The 25,132-nt window shown below is 47.1% G+C and overlaps 1 protein-coding gene across 11 annotated transcripts in view; it reads left to right on the top strand.

Moving 5' to 3' along the window:
• GNAS (GNAS complex locus) overlaps positions 1–24,525 on the top strand; it is a 58,325-nt gene extending 33,800 nt beyond the window's left edge. For 2 of the 11 annotated variants that reach the window (XM_030914319.1, XM_030914318.1), the window contains exons 3-14: positions 8,722–8,794; positions 11,975–12,019; positions 16,878–16,932; positions 17,018–17,137; positions 18,759–18,856; positions 22,507–22,561; positions 22,695–22,768; positions 22,866–22,924; positions 23,029–23,149; positions 23,296–23,426; positions 23,681–23,748; positions 24,019–24,525. In XM_030914319.1, the coding sequence (XP_030770179.1) occupies positions 8,722–8,794; positions 11,975–12,019; positions 16,878–16,932; positions 17,018–17,137; positions 18,759–18,856; positions 22,507–22,561; positions 22,695–22,768; positions 22,866–22,924; positions 23,029–23,149; positions 23,296–23,426; positions 23,681–23,748; positions 24,019–24,165 (1,046 nt within the window). In that variant the 3' untranslated portion in view covers positions 24,166–24,525. Of the gene's footprint in view, positions 1–2,264; positions 2,513–4,492; positions 5,003–8,721; positions 8,795–11,974; positions 12,020–15,256; positions 15,276–16,874; positions 16,933–17,017; positions 17,138–18,758; positions 18,857–22,506; positions 22,562–22,694; positions 22,769–22,865; positions 22,925–23,028; positions 23,150–23,295; positions 23,427–23,680; positions 23,749–24,018 lie in introns of those variants that run through there. The other 9 variants (XM_030914325.1, XM_030914324.1, XM_030914321.1 and 6 more) reach the window with 9 other exon arrangements.
• The last annotated feature ends 607 nt before the right edge of the window (positions 24,526–25,132 follow it).

Here is a 25,132-nt window from a genome sequence, read left to right as displayed (position 1 = left end):
CCTGCTGTCATTTATTTACAAAGTAAATGCTTTATTTGTTTATCAGTAGTCATAATAAAATATAGGTGAAACCTGTACTTAAATTTTTGTTTTCAAGAATGGCCTCATAGATTGAGAGCTGAAAGGAGTAAAGCCTGATTTTTCGTTACACATTTCTAGGACAATAGTCCCAATTGTGCCTTGCCTAGAACGCATGTTAGTATATGACATGGGGCAGTTTCATCCCTTTTAAAGTTCAGGTGTGATACTTATCTAAAAGGGGAAGGTGGTAATGGAGCTCAGAGATTTCCAAATAAGGAGGCTCTTCATTATATTCATTGTATAACTTTGTAGCTCCTGGCATAAGTATCTAGGTTGTATTTGTTACTATTTACCTTACCTCTTAAAGACAATGTATCTGTGCTTTGCCACATTAGAAGCAGGAAGGAAGATGCTTTTGAACAAATGGAGCATAACAAAAATTTCTGGCCTATTCTTCCCTCTTACAAGTCTTTAACAATTTTTAAAAGTGACAATCAATCAAATTCAGCCAGGAATTTTTAATTTACTATCTAAAGCTATAGAACCTGTGCCATGTCATCAAGCGATTCTTTCCAATTTAGGTGGTGGATGACAGTGAGCCTTACTATCACTGTTACAGGCAGCCTAGGAATCACCAGTCCTGAGGCCTTACTGCTGAGTTTTCCCGGGAGCACATTCAGGTGTATCTGCACAATATTTTTATGCATCTTTGGTTAGGTGAAAAGCATCAACCTAGGGTAGTTCCTTTGAGCATTTTCACAAGAAGGTGTATTTTTGTGTGGAAGAGAGGCCATGATCAGGAGTGTGACAAAAACCTGGCAGCAACTTTTCAGCCGAGTTCAAGAAAGTCAGGGGTCTGCAGCAACCTAGGGCAGGACGGCATCTAGGCTGCGCTTCCTGTTCTTAATTCCAAGTGTTGTTTGGTGACTTTGAATGGCCCTCTGTGGTCCTTTCAGGTTCATAAAAAAGAGGCCTTGTACAATGGGGGCAGCGGTGTACCTGAAGGGGCCAAGAAAAATAATATGTGGCATCTTCATCTGTCACACCTTTTCTTACTCGAAGTGGAGCAAACGGGGGGAAAGGGGGGAATTTCAGTCATCCTGTTGAATGGCTAACAGCGTCTTTTTATTTTCAAAGCTAACTTAAAATGATACAACAGTTTGCTCAAGGCCTCTGGTGGTATCAGCCGCCCCATACCCCTGGGGACTGTTAAATGTGTTTCCATTTATAAGTAGACTTTTCTTTTTTTCTCCTTCTCCATCCAAACATCTTAAGTTTCATGGACTCTGTTAAGAAGTCAAAGAAAAATTTGGAAGACAGTTTGTGGACTTTGCATATCTGGGTTTTCCGGGATGTAGGCCTGTGTCCCATCAAAGACACTGCTCATGTCTTAGCTTGATTACCTGGCCGCCTCGGCTCACCTGGGCACATGGTGGGCCGCGGAACCCGCAGGCACCAAACATTTATTGAATGAATAAACTGTATCCCAGCAGACACCACGGTGGCAGCAGATGATCCAACCAAGGTCCCAGGAAAGGCGGGCTGGGTTCAACTGGTTGAAACTTTGGTATCCCTGCTCCTAATCCCGTGCACTGCTAGATCCTAGTGTGGGGCCGGACACTTGAAAGTTTTGAAAGAACCCTCAAACAACTTCACGTTCCGTAAACTACTTTTCCCTCTGTTCCAGAGCCCCCAGGGCGCCCAGGCCAGGCCGCCACTTCTCCCACCTGGGAGGACGCCTCGAGCACCGACTCCACAGCCACGGCCACCGCTCCTCGGCTCCCGTGACACCGGCGCGCCTGCTGCTTCGAGCAGAGCTACCTTTGCACTCCCATCGCACTTTTCTCGTCCGAAGATACGAAACTCCGTCGGGCGTCGCAAATAATTCGAAGTCGGCTCTCTGACACCTACCTCGGCGGGCGCGCGCCGCTGGGAGGGCGGGGTGGGTGGCTGGAGGTAAGGAGGCGCACAGCAGGGGTAAGCGCCGCCGTCGCACACTTTGCACGCCGCCCAGGGCTACACCACTCACCGAAAATTGGGAGGCAGGTCTGGGAGGCGGGGTTGAGCGCCCACCGTCTTGGGCGCGCCCGCGCCCCCCGCCATCGCGGCCCGCGCGCCCCTGGCCCACACCCGCGCGGTCCCCGCACCGGCCCGCACCCCCAGGGTGCGCGGCGGCCCATTTGGGTGCGTCCCCGGTGGGCCGATTTTTCGCGCTTCCCCTTCGGTTTATAGGGGCCGCTGCTATGGGTCGGTCCTCTGAAGAGGCTGGGGCGTCATCGGGGCCGGTTAGAACCGCTGCTCCCCGGCGGGGACACTCAGTCGCGTCGGCACCGCGGAGCGGGCTGCGTCAGGTGGCTGGCCGGCGCGGCGCTCCCCTGCTCTCTGGCTCCGGGCTGCGGCGCCGCGGCTGGAGCGAGCCCCTGTCCCGGCGCGGGGCGGCGGCGGGCGGCCGGCAGGCGCTGCCTTGCGTGTGAGTGCACCTCACTCACATGTAAGTCGGGGAGCGCCGGGGCTTCCCGCGGAAGTGCGAGTCGCCCGGCGCGGGCAAGAGCCGCCGGGTCCGGGACAAGGCAGGGGCGCCCGGGCGCCGCTGCCCTGCCCCGCGCCTCCGGGCACCCCCCAATTCTCTCTCTTTTCTTTTCTCCATTGGCGTGCCCAAGAGCCAAACCAAGGAGCGCCTGAGGGTAACAGCAGACTCGTGCCATCCGCGCCTTTGCACTTTTCTTTTTGAGTTGACATTTCTTGGTGCTTTTTGGTTTCTCGCTGTTGTTGGGTGCTTTTTGGTTTGTTCTTGTCCCTTTTTCGTTTGCTCATCCTTTTTGGCGCTAACTCTTAGGCAGCCAGCCCAGCAGCCCGAAGCCCGGGCAGCCGCGCTCCGCGGCCCCGGGGCAGCGCGGCGGGGACCGCAGCCGAGCCCCCCGACACGGGGCGCACGGGGGCCGGGCAGCCCGAGGCCGGGGGCAAGCAGGGCGCCAGGGCCAGGCGCGAGCCGAGCTCCCCGAGGTGGCCGGGCCACCATGCTGAAGATGGCCATGAAGCTCAAAGCCCGGGCGGCGGAGAGCCACAAGAAGACGGCCGTGGCGGCTGCCGAGGTGGCTGCCGAAGCTGCGGCGGCGGCTGCGGCGTTGGCCGATCCGAGAGAGCCGCTCGCCCCGCGGAAGAGCGGGGACCCCGAGAAGTCCGCGAAGAACCCCAAGAACCCGGCGCGGGAGGCGCCCCCCGAGAAGTTCCTAACAGACAAGGAGCGCAAGAAGCTCGAGAAGAAGCTGCTGGAGCAGAGGCGAAAGGAGGAGAAGAAGAAGGAGAAGGAGAGGAAGAAGGTGGAGAAGATGCTGAAGAAGAAGAAGAAGGTGCCAGAAGCCCAGGAGGAGGCCCGATGCCCCGAGGCCGCCGCCGCCGCGGCCGCCGCCGCCGACGACGAGGGCGCCGAGGAGGGCGCCGTCGGGGGCGCCGAGGAGGGCGCCGCCGCCGGGGGCACGAGTAGGGCCTGGGCCGAGTGGGACACGGACTCGGGCGACGAGGACGACGCCTACTACGCGGCGCCGCGCGTGGGGGGCGTCGTGTGGCGGCCTGGGCCGCTCAAGGCTGGCGCGCTGAGCGCCCACCTGCCCCTCGTGGTGTTCCTGGTCTTCTCGGTGCGCAGCCCCTCGTGGGTGCTCAACTTCCTGCTGCAGAAGCGCACGGAGCAGGGCCGCGGCTGCGGCTTCGTGTTCGGGGCGACCTGCTGCTTCCGAGTGTTCCTGGGCTGCGCCTTCTTCTCCTACTTGGGCGGCCGCGCCAAGCGCAGAGGCCGCGGGCGCTCCGGGGCCAGCGGCGCCTTCGGCTCGGGCCATGGCGCCCGGCGCCGGGGGCGCGAGGAGCGGCTCATCTAGTCAGACCCCCCACCCCGCCACCAGACACCACCATCGCTGTGTAGTGTGGGTTTTTATTCGTGTTCGTGTATGTGTGTGGACACATTTTCCTTTTCGGTTGCTCTGTCCTTTGGTTCGTGCTCGCCTCGCTTTTTCCACACTCCTGCTCTCTGGCTCTGTGTCTCTCTCTCTTTCGAAAATTTTCCTAAGTCCGGGCGCGCGCTCCCTCCCCTTCCGCCCACCCCGGCCCCTCGGCGGCGCCCGCGGGAGGGGGAGGAGGCCTCGGGGGCGCCGGGCGACGCGGTCCGGGGGGTGGAGCGTTGGCGTCGTGCGAGGGGTCGTCACTGGCGCGGAGACGCCCCCTCTCCCCCCTCGGCCCGGCCCGGCTGCGGCTCGAGCCCGGGGGGTGGGGGGCGTCTCCCCGGCCCGTCCCGTCCCCGGCCGGGCGCGGGCGGAGGGACCCCCTCCCCGGGCTCCCGGGGGGCCGCCTCCCTCCGCCGGCTCCCGCCCTCCCAGCCGCCGCCGCGGCCGCTCCTCGGCCCTCCTCCTCCTCCTCCTCCTTCCACCCCCCTCGCCGCCGCCGCCTCCTCCTCCCCCCGCCTCCCCCCGCCCGCCGCGGCGCTTTTGGCTCGGGGCGGCGGCGGGGGCCCGGCCGAGGCAATAAGAGCGGCGGCGGCGGCAGCGGCGGCAGCAGCTCCCGCAGCTCCTGCTCTGGTCCGCCTCGGCCCGGCGGCGGCCATCAGCCCCCTCGGCCTCGGCTCGAGGGGCGGGGAGCTGCGCGCGCCCCTCGGTCCGACCGACACCACCCTCCCCTTCGCGCCCGTCCGCGCGCCCCGCGGCCCGCAGTCCGCCCCGCGCGCTCCTTGCCGAGGAGCCGAGCCCGCGCCCGGCCCGCCCGCCCGGCGCTGCCCCGGCCCTCCCGGCCCGCGTGAGGCCGCCCGCGCCCGCCGCCGCCGCAGCCCGGCCGCGCCCCGCCGCCGCCGCCGCCGCCATGGGCTGCCTCGGGAACAGTAAGACCGAGGACCAGCGCAACGAGGAGAAGGCGCAGCGTGAGGCCAACAAAAAGATCGAGAAGCAGCTGCAGAAGGACAAGCAGGTCTACCGGGCCACGCACCGCCTGCTGCTGCTGGGTAAGGGCGGGCGGGGGGCGCCGGCCCCGGCCCGGGGGCCCCAGAGGGGCGCCCCGCAGGCCGCGCGCGCCGAGCCCGCCCCCCGCCCCGGGCGCGCGCTCCCGGGCCCCCCGCCCGTTCGCGGGCTCTGTCTGTGGGGGGCGAGGCCGGAAGGGGGACCCCGGGGCGCGGATTCGGCCGGGCGGGGGCTCAAAAACGGGGCGGGGGGCCGTGGCGACGCGGGCGCGGGTCCCCCTCCCCCGGCCCGCCCGTTCTGTGTGTCTCTTGCTCTCGCTCTCTCCCTCCCTCTCTTTCTCTCTCTCTTTTTCCGCGAGGCCTACACGACGCCAGGGGTTTGGGTGCGTGTTGGGGAGGGGGAGGGGGAGGCCCATGGGGCTCCGGAGACTGCGACAAAAAGAGGGTTTCGGGGACAGGAAATCGGGTGGCGGGTAGCGGGAGGGGGACCCGCCTCCGTGGGGTGTGAGATTTGTTGGGAGAGGGAAAGGGGGAAGAAAGGGGCGAGGAGAGGAGGGGGTGACGCTGGGGGGCGCCGTGGTGGCGGAGGGGGCCTCGCCAAAGGGAGGCTTTGGCGGGGAGAAGTGGCCGAGGAGAGTGGGGGGGCTGGTGACATCAGCCCCTCGGAAAGGATCGGAGCGGTAAAGGTGGTGCAGTGGGGGGGAGGGGGCGCAAGGGAGTCGTGGCGCCGGAGTCGGTGGGGGGGGGGGCGGCGAGGGGAGGAGGGAGGGCGGTTGCCGCTGGGCGCGACTTGGTGCGTTTCGGGCAGGACCGATTGTGTGTGCGCGGAGCAGACGTGTCCCGGGCCAGGCCGGGCGGTGGAAGGAGGAGAAGGAGAGTCAAATAAAATAAGACCACCCCCCACCACCAAAAAATGGATAGAGTTAGTACGAGAAGTGTCCAGTGAAGCCAAATGACACGTCATTTTACAGTATGACCTTTTTTTCCCCTTCCAGACTTGCAGGCTTTTTCAAAAGCAGAGCGGAGAATTAATTGTAGCAGCTGCCCCCCCCCCCCGCACCAGCGCCCCCCAAACACTATTTTAATAAACCATTAAAAAACACATTTTTCTGCTGGCTGGCCACATTGAGAGTGCTTTGTGAAAAGAAAAAACAAAGACATTCACAAATCAGATAAAACGAGAATGACATTTGTCTGTAAATGGCTTCTTGGTCTGGAAATGGCGTGTTTTTTTGTTTTTTTTTTTTTGTCCTTTTCAAGGTGGGAGGGGGGATTGAGAGTGCTGTAAGGAGACGACTTTTCCTCCAGGTGGGAAGAGATAAAAAGACATTAATTAGTTGTTTATCAAGTGACAGTTGTTTGGTTTTGGGTTTTTTTTTCGATTGCGATTTTTCCTCTGGCAAAAAAAATAATACTAATAAAATTTAAAAAGGTTATAAGGAGATGGCCTTTCCTCCTTTTTTTTTCCTTAAGGTGCTGTTTTGGGGGGAAAAAAAATTTAAATGACCAAAAGAATTACACAGCATTAATTAATAAATGGAAGTTTTCCACTTCCTTGATAATTTGGCTATCTGAATAAATTTGTGAATTTGCTAGGTTAAGACCTAGTTCGTGGTCACATTTCAACAAAACAGCTTGAGTAGAAAGAAGAAAATATAAAAGGCCGTTTTTTGTTGTTTTTTTCCTTTGGTGGCTTTTGCTTTGCTCTTTTTGGATAGGTCATGACTTTGTTCTCCTGGGTCCAGATTTATAAAAGAAGAAAATTATTAATTAAGTGAAAATAAGTGTCTTTGATGTTTATGCATTTGCAATTTCAGTAATTAAATGGTACATGTGTTGCTGTCTTGTCTAAAACTTTTAAAGGCAGAATTATGCTGTTGGGATATTAATATGTGTATAACTTGATTTCAAAGTATAAATCTGGAAAAGTCGAGAATCTTTTCTGTGAATGCTATCTGAATACTAATTTAAGTCAAGTGTGATGCTAATGGTATCTTAAATTTGCAACACCTTTTGTGCTGTGATCACAAAGTCTCCACTTAATTTGAGACTGTTACTCAGAACACACCTTGCGTCACAGGGGCTAATCTAAATGTCCTAGTCTATATGACTACATTACATCATGATATATTGATTGCCTCTGGCCTAGGAATCTGCAGCTTAAGCCAGTGACACAACATTTTGCATTTTTCAGTGGTGATTCTCACCAAATAATGCCTCCCCCCAAAAGAGGAAACCTAATAATGCCCCAAATCCTCTTTTTACTCTATCTTAATGACATAAAAATTAAGTGAATTAGAGAACTTCCAATTATCTTAAAATAATTTTTCAGCCACATTTCATAAATGTGGAAACTGAGGCACGGATCTGTTTTTGCCTATAAAAGATACGTCCTGTAACTGTTAACACAGTTTAGCACTTCTGAAATTAGAATATTAGAGATCCTGCTAAATATTACGTATTCTCTTCATGGCCTCTCTCAATAGTGCCATTTATATTTTTAATTTACCAAAGTTAGGCGCATTAAGATAGTGTTTGCTTTGAAATCAATGTTTCTGTAGAAACTAATTTTAACTTTTACAGATATTGATTATGGGCTTGTGAGAAGGCAAGTGAAGGAGGAATGCTTTGCTATCTGGGCATTAAAACAAAACAATACAATTAAAAGTTAAAAAGAAAAAGGGATGAAAACAAACAGATTTGTGTGGAAGTAGGGCAAAATATTCACACGCAGATGATCTGTTGGAGAATGTGCATCGCAAAAAAGAAGATGCAAAATAGCCATCCTCCCTCTAGCTTGATGGAAATGTGTTTTTCCATGAAACATATATGTATTTTACAAATGAAAGATGATGGAAAATGGAGGCATGTGATTCTACTCTTGGAGTTGGGAAGGGCTTGGAATCTTTCATATTCAGCAGTTCCCAGGGATAGTTTTCCTTTTGATTCAAGTTTTGTTCTTGTATTACTTTTTACTGTTACAGTTTACCTAATGCTAATAGGGTCTCAAGAACTGTATTTGATATTAAAGTGTGGTTTTTCCAGAAGATGACAGATAATTGATGGTCTCCCCTTTTCCTCAGCAACATAGTTGTACCCAGAGGGAATTTATCTTTAGAAAGATATAGTTTGTGAGGAAAGAGTATGGCTAAGTGGATAAAATGTAATGCAGTTTTAGGGGTGGATTTTTAAGTAGCCCAAGGGGTAGGAAACCTGCACAGAAAGAAGCTGCGTTGTGAAAATGTTTAGAAGGAAAGTGCTGCATCGCTACGTGATGTGGAAGAGACTGCAGCGTCTGGGCATTGTTGGGAATCCCGGGTATTTTAACCATGAAACATCTGACAATGAATTGTGTGTCTAGATACGTTTATGTGTGAATGTTCATGTATCAGGGATTCAGTTTCACAGTTTTAACTTCAATTTTCTTGTTTACCCCGCAAATGACAAAATTGCGTCATTCCTTCTCTTTGCCCCTTTCCATCACCACCCCACAATTTTTTAAACAATCAAAAGAAAAAAACTAAAACCAGCAAACCCTGAATTCTTGTTTGTTATTTTGGTGGTGAAATACTGCAGGTAGACACTGAGTTGGACATTGATTTCCTTTTCTCTGCGTCGAAATGTCAAGGAAAGTTGCAAGTCTATGATTTTGTGTTTGGTGTTTTGTGTGTTGCTTCTATGGAAAAACAAAACAACAGCAGTCCTCCCTGCCCAAAGTGTTAAAATGCCTCCTTCATAACCTGAGACTTACTTTCGTTTTCTAGGTGCTGGAGAATCTGGTAAAAGCACCATTGTGAAGCAGATGAGGATCCTGCATGTTAATGGGTTTAATGGAGAGTAAGTGTCAAATCTGTGCAGGGACACCAAGTAAGAGGAACAGACTTTATACTAACCTTTAGGAAGTATAGGTAGGCTTTGGGGGCTGGGCAGCCAGTTTTCACTTAATTTTTCTGGATTTACATATTAGAAAATTCTGGGAAGGGCTCTTTAGGGTCCCCCCCACCCCCTTGGATCTTTGGTGCAGCAAATACTACTGATGAAAGCACCAGTGTTTGTGACAAACATCTCCCTATCCCAAGAAAATCATGCCTGGTTGCGGGGGATGCTTGACAGCACTTGGCCCCGTGACAGCCCCTCTCTGGGCCAGGTCCCTGCCACAGCCTCCAGACATCACTGCAGTGTCTTCAATGTGGCTTTGGCCGCCCCCTTGTCCTGCCCATGCTGGTCACTGCAGATTCACCCCACCCCACCCCACACAGATTTCAATGTAATGAACCAACACAGGATGTTTTAAACTATTAGGGAAACATCGTTTCCATAATATTCTCACCAGAAACAGATTTGGAAGTGGCAGCCCGTGTTTATAGTTTATAATTTTTTTGCCCCCCTTTAAATTACCATGATGAGCAAATCATTGTTTCTCTTTAAAACAAAAAGCAAATCAGTACCCCTGCCTAAGGAAAAGAAAAGGGAACATTTATGTAAAGGATGGAAACACTGGGAGTTAGGCACTCCCAGCCTCACTGAAGGGCATTTTTGCCTTTGAAAAGTCCTCCCAGGTATCCTGGTATAGTGCAGTGTGGCAATCCGGTAGTGGGAATGAAGATTAAACAGGAGAGACTTTATATTAGACCTGCGAGACAAGTTAGGAAGCCCTGCCTGGCATGAGGAATGCAAACAGGGAACATTCAATAAATCGGGGAACTTGCTTTTCTCCCCAAGACCCCAGATTGGGGCCTACCCATCGTTCTCATGTGACAAAGTGTGTAAAAAACAGAAAAAACTAAGTTGACCAGTCTATTTTCACTGGTGTGAGAGCGTTAACCTCACTAGATTTCGAGCACCTGAAGGCACTAATTTGTAATTACTAGCTGGTTAGCCCAGTCCTGTTCCCTTTCTTAAACTTGGATTCAATTGAAAATTTAACCTTGAGTTGCTTTGGCTTCCATTTCAAAAGGGGAGATGGAGACAAGGAGGTAGCATTTAATTATACCAATGCCTGCCCACCCCCCCCCCCCCCCCGAAAAAAAAAAAAAACACACTCACCTTTACTAGTCACTAAGCATCCAGGAAACGAACGTGAACTTTTTCACCTTTCAGACCAAGGCAGGCAGCTCCTTATGGTGAATTCTAGAATTTGTTAGATCAAATAATTGTTTAGAGAAGGATGACATCACCCATACAAATAGTCATGTTAGTTTAGGATGCTTTTTCTACTTTAACCCTGAATTCAGAAGGATTGGTTGGGATGCAGAGGGATGGGCTTCTTTACTCATCTGATTATGACTCTCAGTGGCTTATCAACATGCACATATGTGCTATTGAGTAAGTCAGCAACACTTGTCACCAACCAATTCTGAAATTCTTAATTCTTGACACACCCCTCGATAAAGCCCTGCCAACGGAGACTGCCATCCTGACAATAAATAAAAACCCGGAGACAGACTTCCAACCATGAATTTGTCATTTGAAGAAAAATCTTGCATAAATTTCCCCCTGCAGCTTGCAGGAGTACTTCTTCACGAGAGTAGTTAAGCAAAAATAATTTGACCATGTATCCTCTAGATAAATATTTTCATTAAAACTGGACATGGCTAGCATTTCTCAAAGATGCAGCAGCCACTATTTACCTTATTTTGAGTGGAGTGGAAGCTAAGTCACCTTTGAAATAAATTACAGCTTCATTACTCTACAGATTGCCCTAAAATTTAAAAATTTTTATAGAAAGGATTCTCCTGCCTAAGTGAGCCAGCCTATAACACCAGGCAAGGGTTTTAAACCAGAACTTCTCTTTTCTGTTTTCTTTTTGGAAAGAGGAAGCAACATTCCCAGTTTGCCTTCTCTACAGACAAGGGCATAGATATGTTAAATTTAGCCTGTGAAAGCGTTTGCAGGGGTATTCCTCATGGGAGCCTAGATACCTTATTTTTATCTCATCCAACTGCCTCCTTTTTTCTTTTTCCTCACTGCAGTATTGCAACAAAAGCTATTTCCTTCTTAACTCGGAATTCCCTGTGACACAGTGAGATCTGTCCCTAAAGGGTGGTCTGTGTGGTACAGGGTTTTTCCTCCCTGATCTTGCGTTTTGTTAGGGCTCTGCTGAGCTATTAAATTTGCCTTCACTCTGCGGGCTGCCATACCGATTAAATTTTTAAGAGTAAGATAATATTGATTTGACCTTCAGAAATACAGAGTTTGGATGTGGATTTTCTAACCCAAAGCTAACTCATTTTCTTACATTTAGTGCCAGGAACAAAACAAAACCAAAATGTAAACACCATTAACATTGGTTGAACTAAGCTGATCAATTACCAAACTGTAGAAGGCTGCCCTTCGGCCTTCAAGGAGGAATTCCTGCTGTTTATGAAGATTGGGTTTGAGGTTTTTTTTTTTCTATGATGGTAGTGGGTGGGCTTTTGTTGTTTTAATTTTTTTTTTTTTTTTCTGTATCACAGTCCAGACATAGTTTAATGACAATTTATGGGGAACAATTATTTATAAATAAAACCATTTTATAGGTAGTTTCCTTCCACTGCAAGAAGTGAGGTCATTAGTTTTGCAGGAAATCCTGGGCAGAAATCTCCCCCGTCTATGCTTTTGTGCCTTAAGTTACAACATTGGGAAGATTCTGACCTGGGAGAATTAGGAGCCTTATGCGCTGCCACATTCTCAGAAGAATTGTGAGATAAATCACTGCTTTAGCTCCCTAATGCATGTACGTTTAGTGAAAGCACAAGAAAATAATTATCCATCCCTCCTGTGTCCGACCATAGTCTCCAGAGAGCTCTGTTAATACTGCAACAAACGTGTAGGATTCTTCCCCCATGGCCTGCAGTCTCAGTGGACGTTCCAATTTAGCCAGAAAGGCGACCTAAGAATTAACGGGAGGATGGATGGCGCGCGAATTGTTGCTTTTGCTCTTGGCTGATTGTTTAGGAATGTAGAGAGACTGTGTGGGGTTTGTGTGAAATTGCGGTGCCTTGCAGATTAGGTGAGCTTTCAATCTCTCTTTAAAAGGGGCGGCGAAGAGGACCCGCAGGCTGCAAGGAGCAACAGCGATGGGTAGGCACATTCAAAAACAGAAAAATTTTTTAACAAACAAAACAAACATGAAGATCATACTGGGAAACTGAGGCCAGAGACCCGGGAAGAAAATAAAAATCATTTAAAGGACCATCAGCCATATTGGCATACATTTGCAAATAACACACAATTTCCTGACATTTTGGAGCAAGTAAAGTGCGTAACATAATTTTTTTGGCCATGCTTAAAGTAGAATGAGATCCAGCTGGGGGAAAGTTATAGATTTCAGCTTTAGACGATCAATTTAGGATTTTGAGAATTGATGTTTTTCCATATGGTTTCTGTTTTCCCCCAGCTCTCCATTCCAACCAGCTACTTGTTTTTAAAACTATCTACTAAATTCCATCTACCCACTGGTTGGTCTGATTTTAAAATTTCAGACCTCTTTGAAACAAAATTTTTTTCCTTTATTAAAATATGCAATGCTGCACCGTCTTTAATTTTGAAAAATGCCTTGGTACCTTGCAGCAGGTCGTTAAGAATCATCTTGAAAAGCCTCTGGCCTTTTAAAAATGATCAAATTTATTTGAATCCAAGGCACTTTACGTTAGCTAGTGCATAAGGAAATTCATGATGGCATCTTTTATTTTTCCATTCATTATCAAATTATTTTTTCTTTGCTTCCTGCATCCCCACACCCATCACACATACACGCACACACATGCACATGCATACACAGACACGCACACACATGCACACGCACACACAGCCACACGCGCCGCGCGCGCACACACGCATGCCAGGTAACCACTCCAGCTCTGCTGTGTGGTTAGCATGCAGCGGTGGAGTGGCTCTTTTTCATGAGAACATCCACAACCATTGACTTAGTTTAGGGCATCTCAAAGAAACAGCTTCTGTGGCCGGGGAGGGGAGGGGCAAAAATCTTGGGGTCTGGGGACAAAGTAACTGACACGTGTTTGTTCATCTGTTTCTTTTAGAATATATTATCCCTAGATGATGGCTACAGTTTCTCATCTTCCCGGCTATGTCCTATCACAATTTGCATGCTGGAATTGCTCGGTCTTAGGAACTTCTAATAAGAATACTATTCTGTTGTCTGAGGGGGGAGGGGGGATGGGGCCCCTACTACCTTACCTTAAACGATGATTGAAAAAACAAAAAATGGACTGAAATCCTTAATTGGCAGAAATGTAGTGTGACAACTATCCAAAAAGGCATCTCTATAAGAAATGACTAATTGACAATCTACTGTACCAAAAGTTGGCATTTGAGCAAAATATGACAAGTCCTTAGTGAGCAACCTACTGTGTACTAGATATCGTGCTAAACCCTTAAACCCTACTAATACCTTGGCCTGCACATCTCTCTGACTCTGTTCTGCAAGTCAATATAAGTATTAACATTCGTGAGAAATAAAAATTCTCTGCATGTTTCAGCAATCCCTGTATCTCGCGTCTGTCTTCTGTCTTCCTTCCTTTGTCTGTCTTTTCCTACCAAAGCACAAGGATAAGGTGGAGACCTGAATAGCCTCCCCCACCACTTAGTTAGCTGAAGCGGGGGAGGGGAGGAGCTCTTAAAAACTGAACGCAGCCCATCTGCTTTATACATAGAAGGGGGAGGAGGAGGCACCAAGACCCTAAAAGTACTTCCAGCCTTAGTCCCAATTTTGTAGCGAATCAGAATTCTAGCTAATGGCATATGTTTTGCCTTTGTTGAGTAGTTTAAAGACATCTAAGGAGTTTTCTCTGAATTTCACAATCAACGTTAAATTCATTAAGCAATAGTAAAAGTGATGATAAACCCGCCAACCCCCAGTATAATATCTCCATCTACATAGTAATTGCTTCAATGGAAGAATTTTAGGTTTTAGTATTACACACCCGAATTAGATTTTAGATTTCTATTTTAGCTGTTTTATACTTGATATACTCCCACACCTATTCACATACGTAGATGAATACTGAACACGTTCTCAAAATATCCGTATTTTAAGACGGGAAGTTTTCCAATTATCATACTACTGCTTAGACCAAAATATCAAACTGAATGAAAGAAACTTGTTTCTGGAAATACTTTTCTCTTGCTGTATGCAGATTTGGATATTTAGTACCCGAATGTATCTAATTTTACTATTGTGGAACCTCAAAACCAAAGGTTCATAGATCTCATTACCTATGAAATGGAGCCTGCTTTTAATGAATGGGAATAGAGTTGTCCTAGGGGGTTTTCAGTAAATTCTGAATTCAAAAGTGAACATTGGGGACCCTCAAACACATGTCCTTTTAATTTCTAACATCTGAATAATTGATGTTAGACTAATACCAAGGCTGGAAATTCTTAATTTCAGACATGAGCTTTGATTCTGCACATACAAAGCAGACAGTCCCACGAACGGTCAGGACTCACTCCCTTCCACTCGAAGGTGGTTGCTTTAGGAGTCTGGGGGCCAGAATCAGATGTCAGGTTTGTGCACAAGACCTGAAGCTCACCTCCCTGTCATCTGTGTTTCTGAGGTTCTCCGGACCTGCAGCACTTCTACTCAAATGGCCATGAGGGGATTCCTGGCAACATCTGTCCCCCATCCCAACCCCAGACACCCCCCACCACTAATGAGCATGACCCTTCTGAACTTCATCAGCTCTTCAATGTAGAAGAGCAGTGGTGCAGAGACCTGAGAAAGAGGCTTCACGTAGGAAAGGGGCGAGATGGGATCCTTCAGCAGGTGAAGGCCCAGAAGTACATAGACGTTTATTCAGAAAGAATAAATTCGCAAGTACAATTCTTTGAGAAAGGAAAGACCAAATGATTTGTGGAAGGCCTGTCGACAGGCGTGCACTTGGCCCCACCGTCTGTCCCCGTCCCCCCACCCCCGGCCCGCCCCTGCTGCTCCACTGACCACCCTGTCTGCTCTTGCTAATTAACCTCCCTTCGCCTTTCCTCTGCCTTAACTTTGTCATGTTCTAGTCTGGAGGGATTATATGTTTAATTTGTACCTCCATTCTATGAATTGGTGAATCAGCCAAGTGAATGCTTCAAAAACTGGGAATCTCAAAAGATAAATACGTGTATGTATATGTATGTGTGTGTGTATATATACACACATACACAAACCATGAAAAAGATAAACTCTGTCCCCTCCATATCCCACCCCCATTGGTTTCTGCCTCCGTGACTCAAGACTTCCCCCTCTCAGCCTCAGTTTCCCCGTCAGAGGAGCAGGACCGTAGCACCTTTTTTCCGCATGACGATGCCCTCACCTCCCAGGGCCTAACAGGTACAGCAGGTGTGCTGTGTGTGCTTGTTCCATTTTTGGGCTATAGACCTGATGAGATACATACTCCACACAAGAGGCCTTTTCTGGCCGGGCTCAGTGGCTCAAGCCTGTAATCCCAGCACTTTGGGAGGCCGAGACGGGCGGATCACGAGGTCAGGAGATCGCGACCATCCTGGCTAACAAGGTGAAACCCCGTCTCTACTAAAAATACAAAAAATTAGTCGGGCAAGGTGGCGGGCGCCTGTAGTCCCAGCTACTCGGGAGGCTGAGGCAGGAGAATGGCGCGAACCCGGGAGGCGGAGCTTGCAGTGAGCTGAGATCCGGCCACTGCACTCCATCCTGGGCGACAGAGCGAGACTCCGTCTCAGGAAAAAAAAAAAAAAAAAGGCCTTTTCTTGCCCCCTGAAAACATCAACTCGAGAACCTTCCCTGGCTGTGCTTCTAATGAAGGCTAGTTTCTGAAAAACATAGAGCATTTGGATCAGTGTAATCTGGTACAAAAATTAACATTCTCTTGTGGTCCCCGGAAGTCAAAGGGTGCGGCCTTTACCTGTGGGACCAGTAACCCTGAATATAGATAATTCCGTAAAGACCACACAGGCCGTCCCATGTGGCTGAGTTAAAGTCAAGGAAAAGCTACAAAACCTTCGACTTCTACTTACCAGTGGGATCTGACCCCCTTCCCCTTAGATTATTAGGCCTTCTAGGGGGTGGAATCTTATTTGATTCCTATTGCACATGGACCAACATGTACTAACATCATGAACTAGAAATTTCATTGCTGCTAGCCGCAGTGCCTGGAGCATCGCACATATGACCTTTTTTTTTTTTTTTTTTTTTTTTTTTTTTTTTTTTTATGGAGTCTCACTCTCACCCTGGCTGGAGTTCAGTGGCGCCATCCCGGCTCACTGCAACCTCTGCCTCCTGAGTAGCTGGGATTACAGACATATGCCACCACGCCCAGCTAATTTTTTTATGTTTTTAGTAGAGATGAGGTTTCACCATGTTGGCCAGACTGGTCTCGAACTCCTGACCTCAGGCAGTCTGCCCACCTCAGGCTCCCAAAGTGCTGGGATTATAGGCATGAGCCATCGCTCCCAGACTCCTGTAATGAACTGTTAGAACCACCACCACCTGTGCTCACTGGTTCTCTCACTATGCCCATCTAGCAACTGAGTGAATTCCAAGTCAAACCACGGGACTGTTTTGCTCCACCCCAACCTCAGAGTGACCTATCACTCCAGCCTCACCCCTACCCAGATGCTGATAAGACCAGGAGAAGCCTTTAGGAAGTGTTAGTATGTAGTGTGGGGGGTTTCCAACCCATGAAAGACTAAATGAGCTGCATGCAACTTCTGGTACAGTCAAGATTGTTAAGGCAATTTGCTAATCTGCCCGATTGGCATGTCCTCAGGACACATTTGGGAGGTTATAATTTGCAACCACGTTTATTCAGCTACCTCCAATCTTTGTACAGATCTGAGCCCACAGCTCCTTGAAGAACAGAATACTATGCTTTTTAGTCGGGATATCTTTATGAAAGCAGCACTCTTAACTGATGTGGTGCAATATGATTTTCTTTTCTTTTCAATCCCACTGCAGTGAGAAGGCAACCAAAGTGCAGGACATCAAAAACAACCTGAAAGAGGCGATCGAAGTACGTTCTGGCCCCTTGTGCTTCCTGTCTTGTAGCCCCTCCCATCCAGTGCTGCTCCCTGACCGCTCTGCTAAATCATTTGCAGACCATCGTGGCCGCCATGAGCAACCTGGTGCCCCCCGTGGAGCTGGCCAACCCCGAGAACCAGTTCAGAGTGGACTACATTCTGAGTGTGATGAACGTGCCTGACTTTGACTTCCCTCCCGTAAGCTACACCCCAACTTGTGTGGCCTCAGCCCTGCCCACCTGAGCACAGTGTTCCTATAGGAACGTCAGTGACAGCCCTGCACGTGGGCAAGAGCATCCAAACCACACTTCAGGCAAAAACACATCTCAGTGATGTCCATCCTTAGGAAAAAGTTAGTTTCATGTGTAACCTTAATAATAATCATCATTAGGGCTTTGTTCAAGATGGATGAGCAAAATTCCGTCACCCCTTGTACATCTTAGCTCACCTGTCCTCACAAATAAACATCACTCTTTAATACTACAATCTCACTTTATTAGATTGTAAATTTTTATGAGGAAAAAAGTTCTGAGCTACGGCAGGCTTAATTATTCCCTCATTCACTTCTTAGGACAAACAAAACTATTTTAAATATGGCACACAAATACTAATTGTCCATTTACTCCACTGGAAGTGCCCTGAGGTGTACCTTGGGATGCCTCAGTGAAGTGCCAAATGGAAGACATTCTCATTTTAAACAGGTGACCTTTTAACATGGATTAAGAGTTTTTCTAAAGTCAGTCCTTGTCTCGGGGCAAATGAAATCTTTTCTCATTATTTAAAAAAATGAAATATATCTAAATTATACCTCAAAAATAATCATGAAATAGAACATATGGAAAAGATTTTCCTCTGGATGCACAACACTGTTGGCTCCCTAAAGAACTACTTTTAGGGAACAAAAAACCATTCAAGCCCAAGCATATATGTGTAGGCCCCTTCGTGGGGAGAATGGCTTATAAGCGGGGAATGGGAAATGAGATGGAAAGATGTATGCGTTTGTAAGGCCCACAAGGAAGAGACTTGTCTACAGCTAAAACAATGAGTTATTGTTGCCTTTTGTCAGGCTTTCGTGGGAATTTGTGTTTGTATATTTTAGATGGATTTGGCTGCAAACTTACATTAGCAGAGAAATTAGTAGTATTTAGTTAGTATGGATAGCTAAATTATTTTAAATAGCATCATTTTGAAAAAATTAAAGCAGTAAACACAGTATGTATAATATAACCCATTGACTTTCTTGAAATATGATTCCATATTTAATAGGAAAAACAGCAGCCTATTAAAAATGTATCCGAACAATAACCTTTTATTAGTCCTACTAACATCTGAACTTTTATGTTCCTACCTACAAGTCCCCTGTCATACTTTTTTTTTTTTTTGTTAAGATTCACATTTTCCCAGAAGGAAGATTTAGTCCCGGCACATCCTACAAATGAAGTTTCTTCTTTTCACAACACTGAACCATTTATTGGCATATTCGCCTAACACAGATTAGTGGATATTCTTCCTAAACAATTCTGTAAAGAAACTAAACTACTCAGTAGCTCACCCCATTCCCCCCGACACACACACAAAGAAACGACCCAAAACCAGTAATTCACAATAAGACCAGCAGCTAATTGCATGAACTTTTGAATATGTTTAGCGTGTTGAATTAAAGTTCTTTGTGAGCATTAATTCATTAATTGGGCTCAAAATTCAGAATCACACCAAGTGTCGGTCACACAGGGAACTCTGGTCTCGGGGTTCGAATGACAGTGTCCTTGATTAGTTCAAGCTCTTGTCTTTCTCTAAACTTTCTTGTGTTCACTTGCAGGAATTCTACGAGCATGCCAAGGCTCTGTGGGAGGATGAAGGAGTGCGTGCCTGCTATGAACGCTCCAACGAGTACCAGCTGATTGACTGCGCCCAGTAGTAAGTAACCCCACCCGACCCACCGGCACATAAAACAGGCAGAAACAAGAAAACATGCAAACCTGTGATCCTGCTTGGAAAGCTCCCTGGCGATGATTCCTTTCGTAGAAGCCAACCAGTTACCCCACTGGCAGAAAGTTCGAATCTGATTGAATTGTTTTATAAAGTCCTTAATTGCATTTTTTTTTTAAGTGCGGTGACATTATTTTATATAAACATTGAACACCTGTTAGAGCAAGATGATGATGAATTTCATAGTATTCCTAATTACTGGGAAGTAATTAATTGAATTGACCTGAAGCATTTACGGAAATAGGGCAGTTCTCACATTTTGTATAATGTAAAAATACTACATTTTATTGCTGTAATTTTAAAACGTAACAAAGAGGAACAGTGAAGACAGCTACGCCTTCTCTCTCGTTGGTAGTTGTTGATTGCTCTATTTCTGCTCTCAGGTAAGTGACTCTAGTAGCTGCCTAGTGTTACTAGATCTTAGTGACTCTAGGTAGAGTTTGCTTTTGTGTTGTCTTGACTTTTGAACTCTTATTTCATGACCTTATTTATTCCTTCCCCCCGGGTCTTGATTTCAAGGATGGTAAGTGGTCAGTGTATTTTAAATCCTAAACTGTACACCTAAGCAGTACAGTACCGTGGTGGGGTCATTTTCAAATAAAACAAATTACTACCTGCAAGGAGGATGAGTTAAGGCCTGCAGTAGCAATGGGAAAGGCATCTTTCTCCAAAGTCACTCATAAAGGTGGGCTCACCTGATTAGTGCATTGGTAAATGAAGAAGGGGGAATCTTATGAAACAGATTTTATTGCACAACTCCACCTGATGCCCAAGCTGCTACCCTTGTTGCCTAACACCTGACTTACTGTTCCCTCAGGGATTGCCCTCTGTCCCTGTCACCCACCATGGTCTCTCCCAGAGGACATCATACCCCATAGCTAGAAAGTTGCCTTTTAAATAGTTCATGGCCTCTCTCATCTTGCACATAATATAGCAAGCATATGGTGGTCAGGGTTATTTTTAAAATATATAAAGATTATTATTATTATTTAGATGGAGTCTCACTCTGTTGCCCAGGCTGGAGTGCAGTGGTGTGATCTTGGCTCACTGCAACCTCTGCCTCCCGGGTTCAAGTGATTCTCCTGCCTCAGCTTCCTGAGTAGCTGGGACTTACAGGTGCCCACCACCACACCCAACTAATTTTTGTATTTTTAGTAGAGATGGGGTTTCACCATATTGGCCAGGCTGGTCTCGAACTCCTGACCTTGTGATCTGCCTGCCTTGGCCTCCCAAAGTGCTGGAATTAGAGGCGTGAGCCACCATGCCCGGCCAAAAATGTAAAGATATCTTTTGTTTGTCGATGCTGCACACATGCACAAAGCAGTCTCAGTTAATACTATGAAGTAGGAGTGTCTTGTGACTCGGGACAGGGGAGTCTAGTAGAGGTTTGATGTTTTAGCTGTCCTTATTACAAGTAGCTGAAACTCGGAACTGATTTTGCTATAGGAAGTATTAACTAATCAGAACCAAGGTGCCAGGCTGACTCACCAAGGGCTAAGATTGCTTTACTTAGTAGCCTCAAGCCCAAGGAACTGATTGTGAAAACCACCTGAATAAACAAGCGGGAGGAAGAGGTAATACTGTTTATCTATAAATCATATAAGCCTATGTTAGGCTCTGTGCAATCTACCAACCCCAGCTCTGCCTTCCCATAGGAAATTCCTTTGATTATTTTCAGTTGCCACATACATAGATAGTCCACGGTTTAATATACAAGCAAATTTGTGTATTTTTTCAAGGAACAGAAAAACAGTCCATCTTGGCTGGTCCCTATAGCCCCCAGCCCCCACTCCTTCAACAAAGTCCCTGATTTTCTCAAAAGTTCGAACTAAAAGCTGGAAGCGCTAATTATAGTAACGCAAAACAAATGGAAATCCTGGAATTGTTTGCATTTTGTATTTTGGATCCAAGTCAGAAGTGAAGTACAGGTACAAGATGAGGAGAGTTGAACCATCCCAGTTTTGAGTGCTGGGGGGCAGGGAGTCACAGCTGCATTAATGAACAGTAGCTTAGCCAGGTTGTTGAAGTTTGTTGGGTTTCGTTTTCTCAAATCATTTAGAAGTTTTTGGGGTTTTTTAATGCAACACTCAATTACTCCTGAAACTTTGTCTGAAAACTGCACCATGTGTATAGATCATGAAAAGTTGAAACTCAGAGAAAAAGAGAACAACGCAGCTTAAAACCTTTAAAATGTCCTCCCTCACCGCTGGCTGCAACAGTCCTGCATCTGCCGTGGCCAGCACGTTTCTGTTGAACTGCCTTTATGTTAAAGTTGGGATACTGGTACCGTGCCCATTTCTTAAGCTGCCTATTTTTATTTGTTGAGCTGGGGTTTGGCTGGCTCCACTCCAGATGTCTCTCTCACAAGATTTGGTGCTGATGATCTATTTATAGAACTGTGGTTCTGTTGCCATGGTAACATGCTGGAGGCCAGGGCGGCTGGGGAGCTATTTCTGGACTGGTGCTGTAATGTAAGATTGATTGGGCAAGTTAGTATATCCTCTAAGCCAGACTAACTCTGAACTAGTAAAAAGGAAGAGGGGGAACACAAAACTTAGACAGTTTCTTGAAATAGACTTTTCTCTCTTTATGATTTTATTTTCTCATTAGCCCACTTTAAAACAATTCCAATCTCTACATGCCCCTGCCCCCCAAAAATAAACTGGTTTTAACATTAATTTTCTGTATTAATTAAATTACCCCAGTCTTTCAAAAGTAAATTTTCCTGTGTGTCTAGTCAAGCAACACAAGATGCTTTTTAAATGAAAAGCTTAATATCTGGAGTGTTCCATTTCATGGACCAAACAGAACGGAAGAGAACTTTGTGTGTGTTTCCTGTTCAGGATGGCTAGGGCGAGAAGGGCCCCTTTGTGCCAACCTCTTTTGTTCCCTTTAATCAATGAGATTCTTAAAAAGTGAAAAGGAAGGGATACAGATTCTCAGTAACTAAAACAATCTCATGTGCCCTTGAGGAGAAAGTCCTTGATGTTTTTAAGAATGTCACTTTATTTTTTTTAACTGAATGATAATAGAGGTATACAGTTTTCAAACTGTTTGCCATTTTAGTCAGGCAATTTGAAAATTAAAATGTTTTTGTCTAGCATTACCAAATGGCACAGAATGTGATAGGTCAGACTGGTTTTGGGGTCCTTTCTCTACTGGTTGATATGCATAAAACCTTTTAAAAATCAAGAATATTACCAGAGAGCAACAGGAATAAACAAGCTAAGTAAATAATAAAAAAGAAAAACAAATAAACATGAAGAACAAAGCCCCACCACTGTCCTGTGCTGTTTGTGTGGCCCCACTGCACTGAGGCCACAGGCTAGCTGCTAGACGCATCTAGAGTTCCCTGATTCCTAAAATTCTTTATCTTAAATCCCATTTGGCCTAACTTTAAGGCATCAGCTTTGAGTTATAAATGTAACCAACACACAAAGCAAATGTGCCATTGACTTAGTGCTGCATAACTGTGGGACGGTCACTTCCGTTGAGCCTGACCTTGTAGAGAGACACAAATAGTTGGCAAATTAATGTGAATGCTGTGAACACCCCATGTGCCTTTCTTTTTCTCCCAGCTTCCTGGACAAGATCGATGTGATCAAGCAGGCTGACTATGTGCCGAGCGACCAGGTGTGCAAAACCCCTCACCACCAGAGGACTCTGAGCCCTCTTTCCAAACTACTCCAGACTTTTGCTTTAGATTGGAAATTATTACTATTTCGATTGGCTTTGCTGAGATCCATTGACCTCAATTTTGTTCTAGGACCTGCTTCGCTGCCGCGTCCTGACTTCTGGAATCTTCGAGACCAAGTTCCAGGTGGACAAAGTCAACTTCCAGTAAGCCCACTGTTACCTTTTTATATAACAGAGATCATGGTTTCTTGACATTTACCCCAGCCCCTCTGGAATAACCAGCTGTCCTCCTCTCCGCCAGCATGTTTGACGTGGGTGGCCAGCGTGATGAACGCCGCAAGTGGATCCAGTGCTTCAACGGTAGGACGCTGTGGGCTTGGCTGTTCGTGAAGAACGCTTTGCTTCTGTGTTGTTAGGGATCAGTGTCGCTGCTCACGCTCTTGGCTTTGCTTTCTTTGGTTAAGATGTGACTGCCATCATCTTCGTGGTGGCCAGCAGCAGCTACAACATGGTCATCCGGGAGGACAACCAGACCAACCGCCTGCAGGAGGCTCTGAACCTCTTCAAGAGCATCTGGAACAACAGGTTTGTGGAGTGACCGCCCACCCCCTGCGCTTGCCCAGGAGGCCCTGGTCTGCACTGTTTGTAGAAAAGAACCCTGTGCAAGCATTCCAGACCCCTGGCCGAAAGCGCACTTCTCCCGGGCATTCACACGGCCTCCCTTCTTGTAGATGGCTGCGCACCATCTCTGTGATTCTGTTCCTCAACAAGCAAGATCTGCTCGCTGAGAAAGTCCTTGCTGGGAAATCGAAGATTGAGGACTACTTTCCAGAATTTGCTCGCTACACTACTCCTGAGGATGGTGCGTATGGCTTCCACTCTTTTGCTGGCTGTTCGTTGCAGTGGTTCTTTTTCAAACAGTCGGGCTGAAAACCACCATCCTCCTCCCACCACCAAACCATGAAGGATCTATAAGAGAAGCAAGAAAAACACACTTCCATTAATTCTCATATGGAAAAATCAGGGTTTTGAAGACTTCAGGAGCTACAATGATGCTAGCACCCCAGCTCTGCTTGAATTTTTGATTACATTAATATATATTCCCTTTTTTTATAGCCACTCCCGAGCCCGGAGAGGACCCACGTGTGACCCGGGCCAAGTACTTCATTCGAGATGAGTTTCTGGTGAGTTGAGCCTGTCTTTAATTTCCTCTCTTGCTCCTCCTCTTTTTCTCATGGATGTAAATTTACCTCAGGGGTTCAGCTACCCAGGTCCATGGTTTTAGTTCACGCACATCCAGTGTGGATTTGAGTTCTTTGCACCCCTCCTTTTGCTCTGGTTTTCATATGACATCAGAGACTGGCCAACAGCCGTCCCTGGTAGGTGTCCCCATCGGTGATAGGGTGGTTCCTGGCGAGGGTGTCACTGACGAGTCCCTGCGTTTGTACCCGCAGAGGATCAGCACTGCCAGTGGAGATGGGCGTCACTACTGCTACCCTCACTTCACCTGCGCTGTGGACACTGAGAACATCCGCCGTGTGTTCAACGACTGCCGTGACATCATTCAGCGCATGCACCTTCGTCAGTACGAGCTGCTCTAAGAAGGGAACCCCCAAATTTAATTAAAGCCTTAAGCACAATTAATTAAAAGTAAAACGTAATTGTACAAGCAGTTAATCACCCACCATAGGGCATGATTAACAAAGCAACCTTTCCCTTCCCCCGAGTGATTTTGCGAAACCCCCTTTTCCCTTCGGCTTGCTTAGATGTTCCAAATTTAGAAAGCTTAAGGCGGCCTACAGAAAAAGGAGAAAAGGCCACAGAAGTTCCCTCTGACTTTCAATAAAAATAAAACAACAGCAGCAAACAGAAATAAAATGAAATAAAAGAAACAAATGAAATAAATATTGTGTTGTGCAGCATTAAAAAAATCAAAATAAAAATTAAATGTGAGCAAAGAATGATGGGACTCCCGTGAGTTACTTGTGGTTCTGAGCAGATTCCCGTCGTTCATGGTTTTGACTTGGCCCTTACATCAAAAGTTGGGAGGCCCCAAGGTGGAGTGGGTATAAAGTCTCACCACTGTATGTTTTCTGGTGACCGTAATCTGTAGGTGTCTTGAAATAATTTTCAGACAATAGGGAAAGTCCACTCCTGTTGATCTCCCAAACTTTTACCCCATAGTGAACCACTCTACATTTTGATCACTGCCATCTTATCCAAAGATTCTACCAACTTACACCATTACATCATCACACAGTTTGCCTGCTGACCCAGGCTTCCTAAGAAAAGTAGTGTATTTTTTGCTGTAAGATAGGGACTAAATGATGTGGAGAAATATAGGAGCGCAGTGTTTCAAATCAATGGGGTTATTCAAGAAATGGTGTAGCCATTTGGGGAAAATTTAGACTGGATCCCTACCTCACTGCACACACCAAAATGAATTTGACATAAGTTGATCACATACATCTAAATAAAAGGTACTTTTTAAAGTGGCTATTTTACAGTTAAACTCTTAGGTTTATAAAGGGCCTCTCTGCAGCATAACCTGAGACCTAAAGGCCTTAA

This window comes from Rhinopithecus roxellana, chromosome 13, assembly GCF_007565055.1.
Source record: "Rhinopithecus roxellana isolate Shanxi Qingling chromosome 13, ASM756505v1, whole genome shotgun sequence".
NCBI lineage: Eukaryota > Metazoa > Chordata > Mammalia > Primates > Cercopithecidae > Rhinopithecus > Rhinopithecus roxellana.
This window is presented reverse-complemented; position numbering and strand designations above follow the sequence as displayed.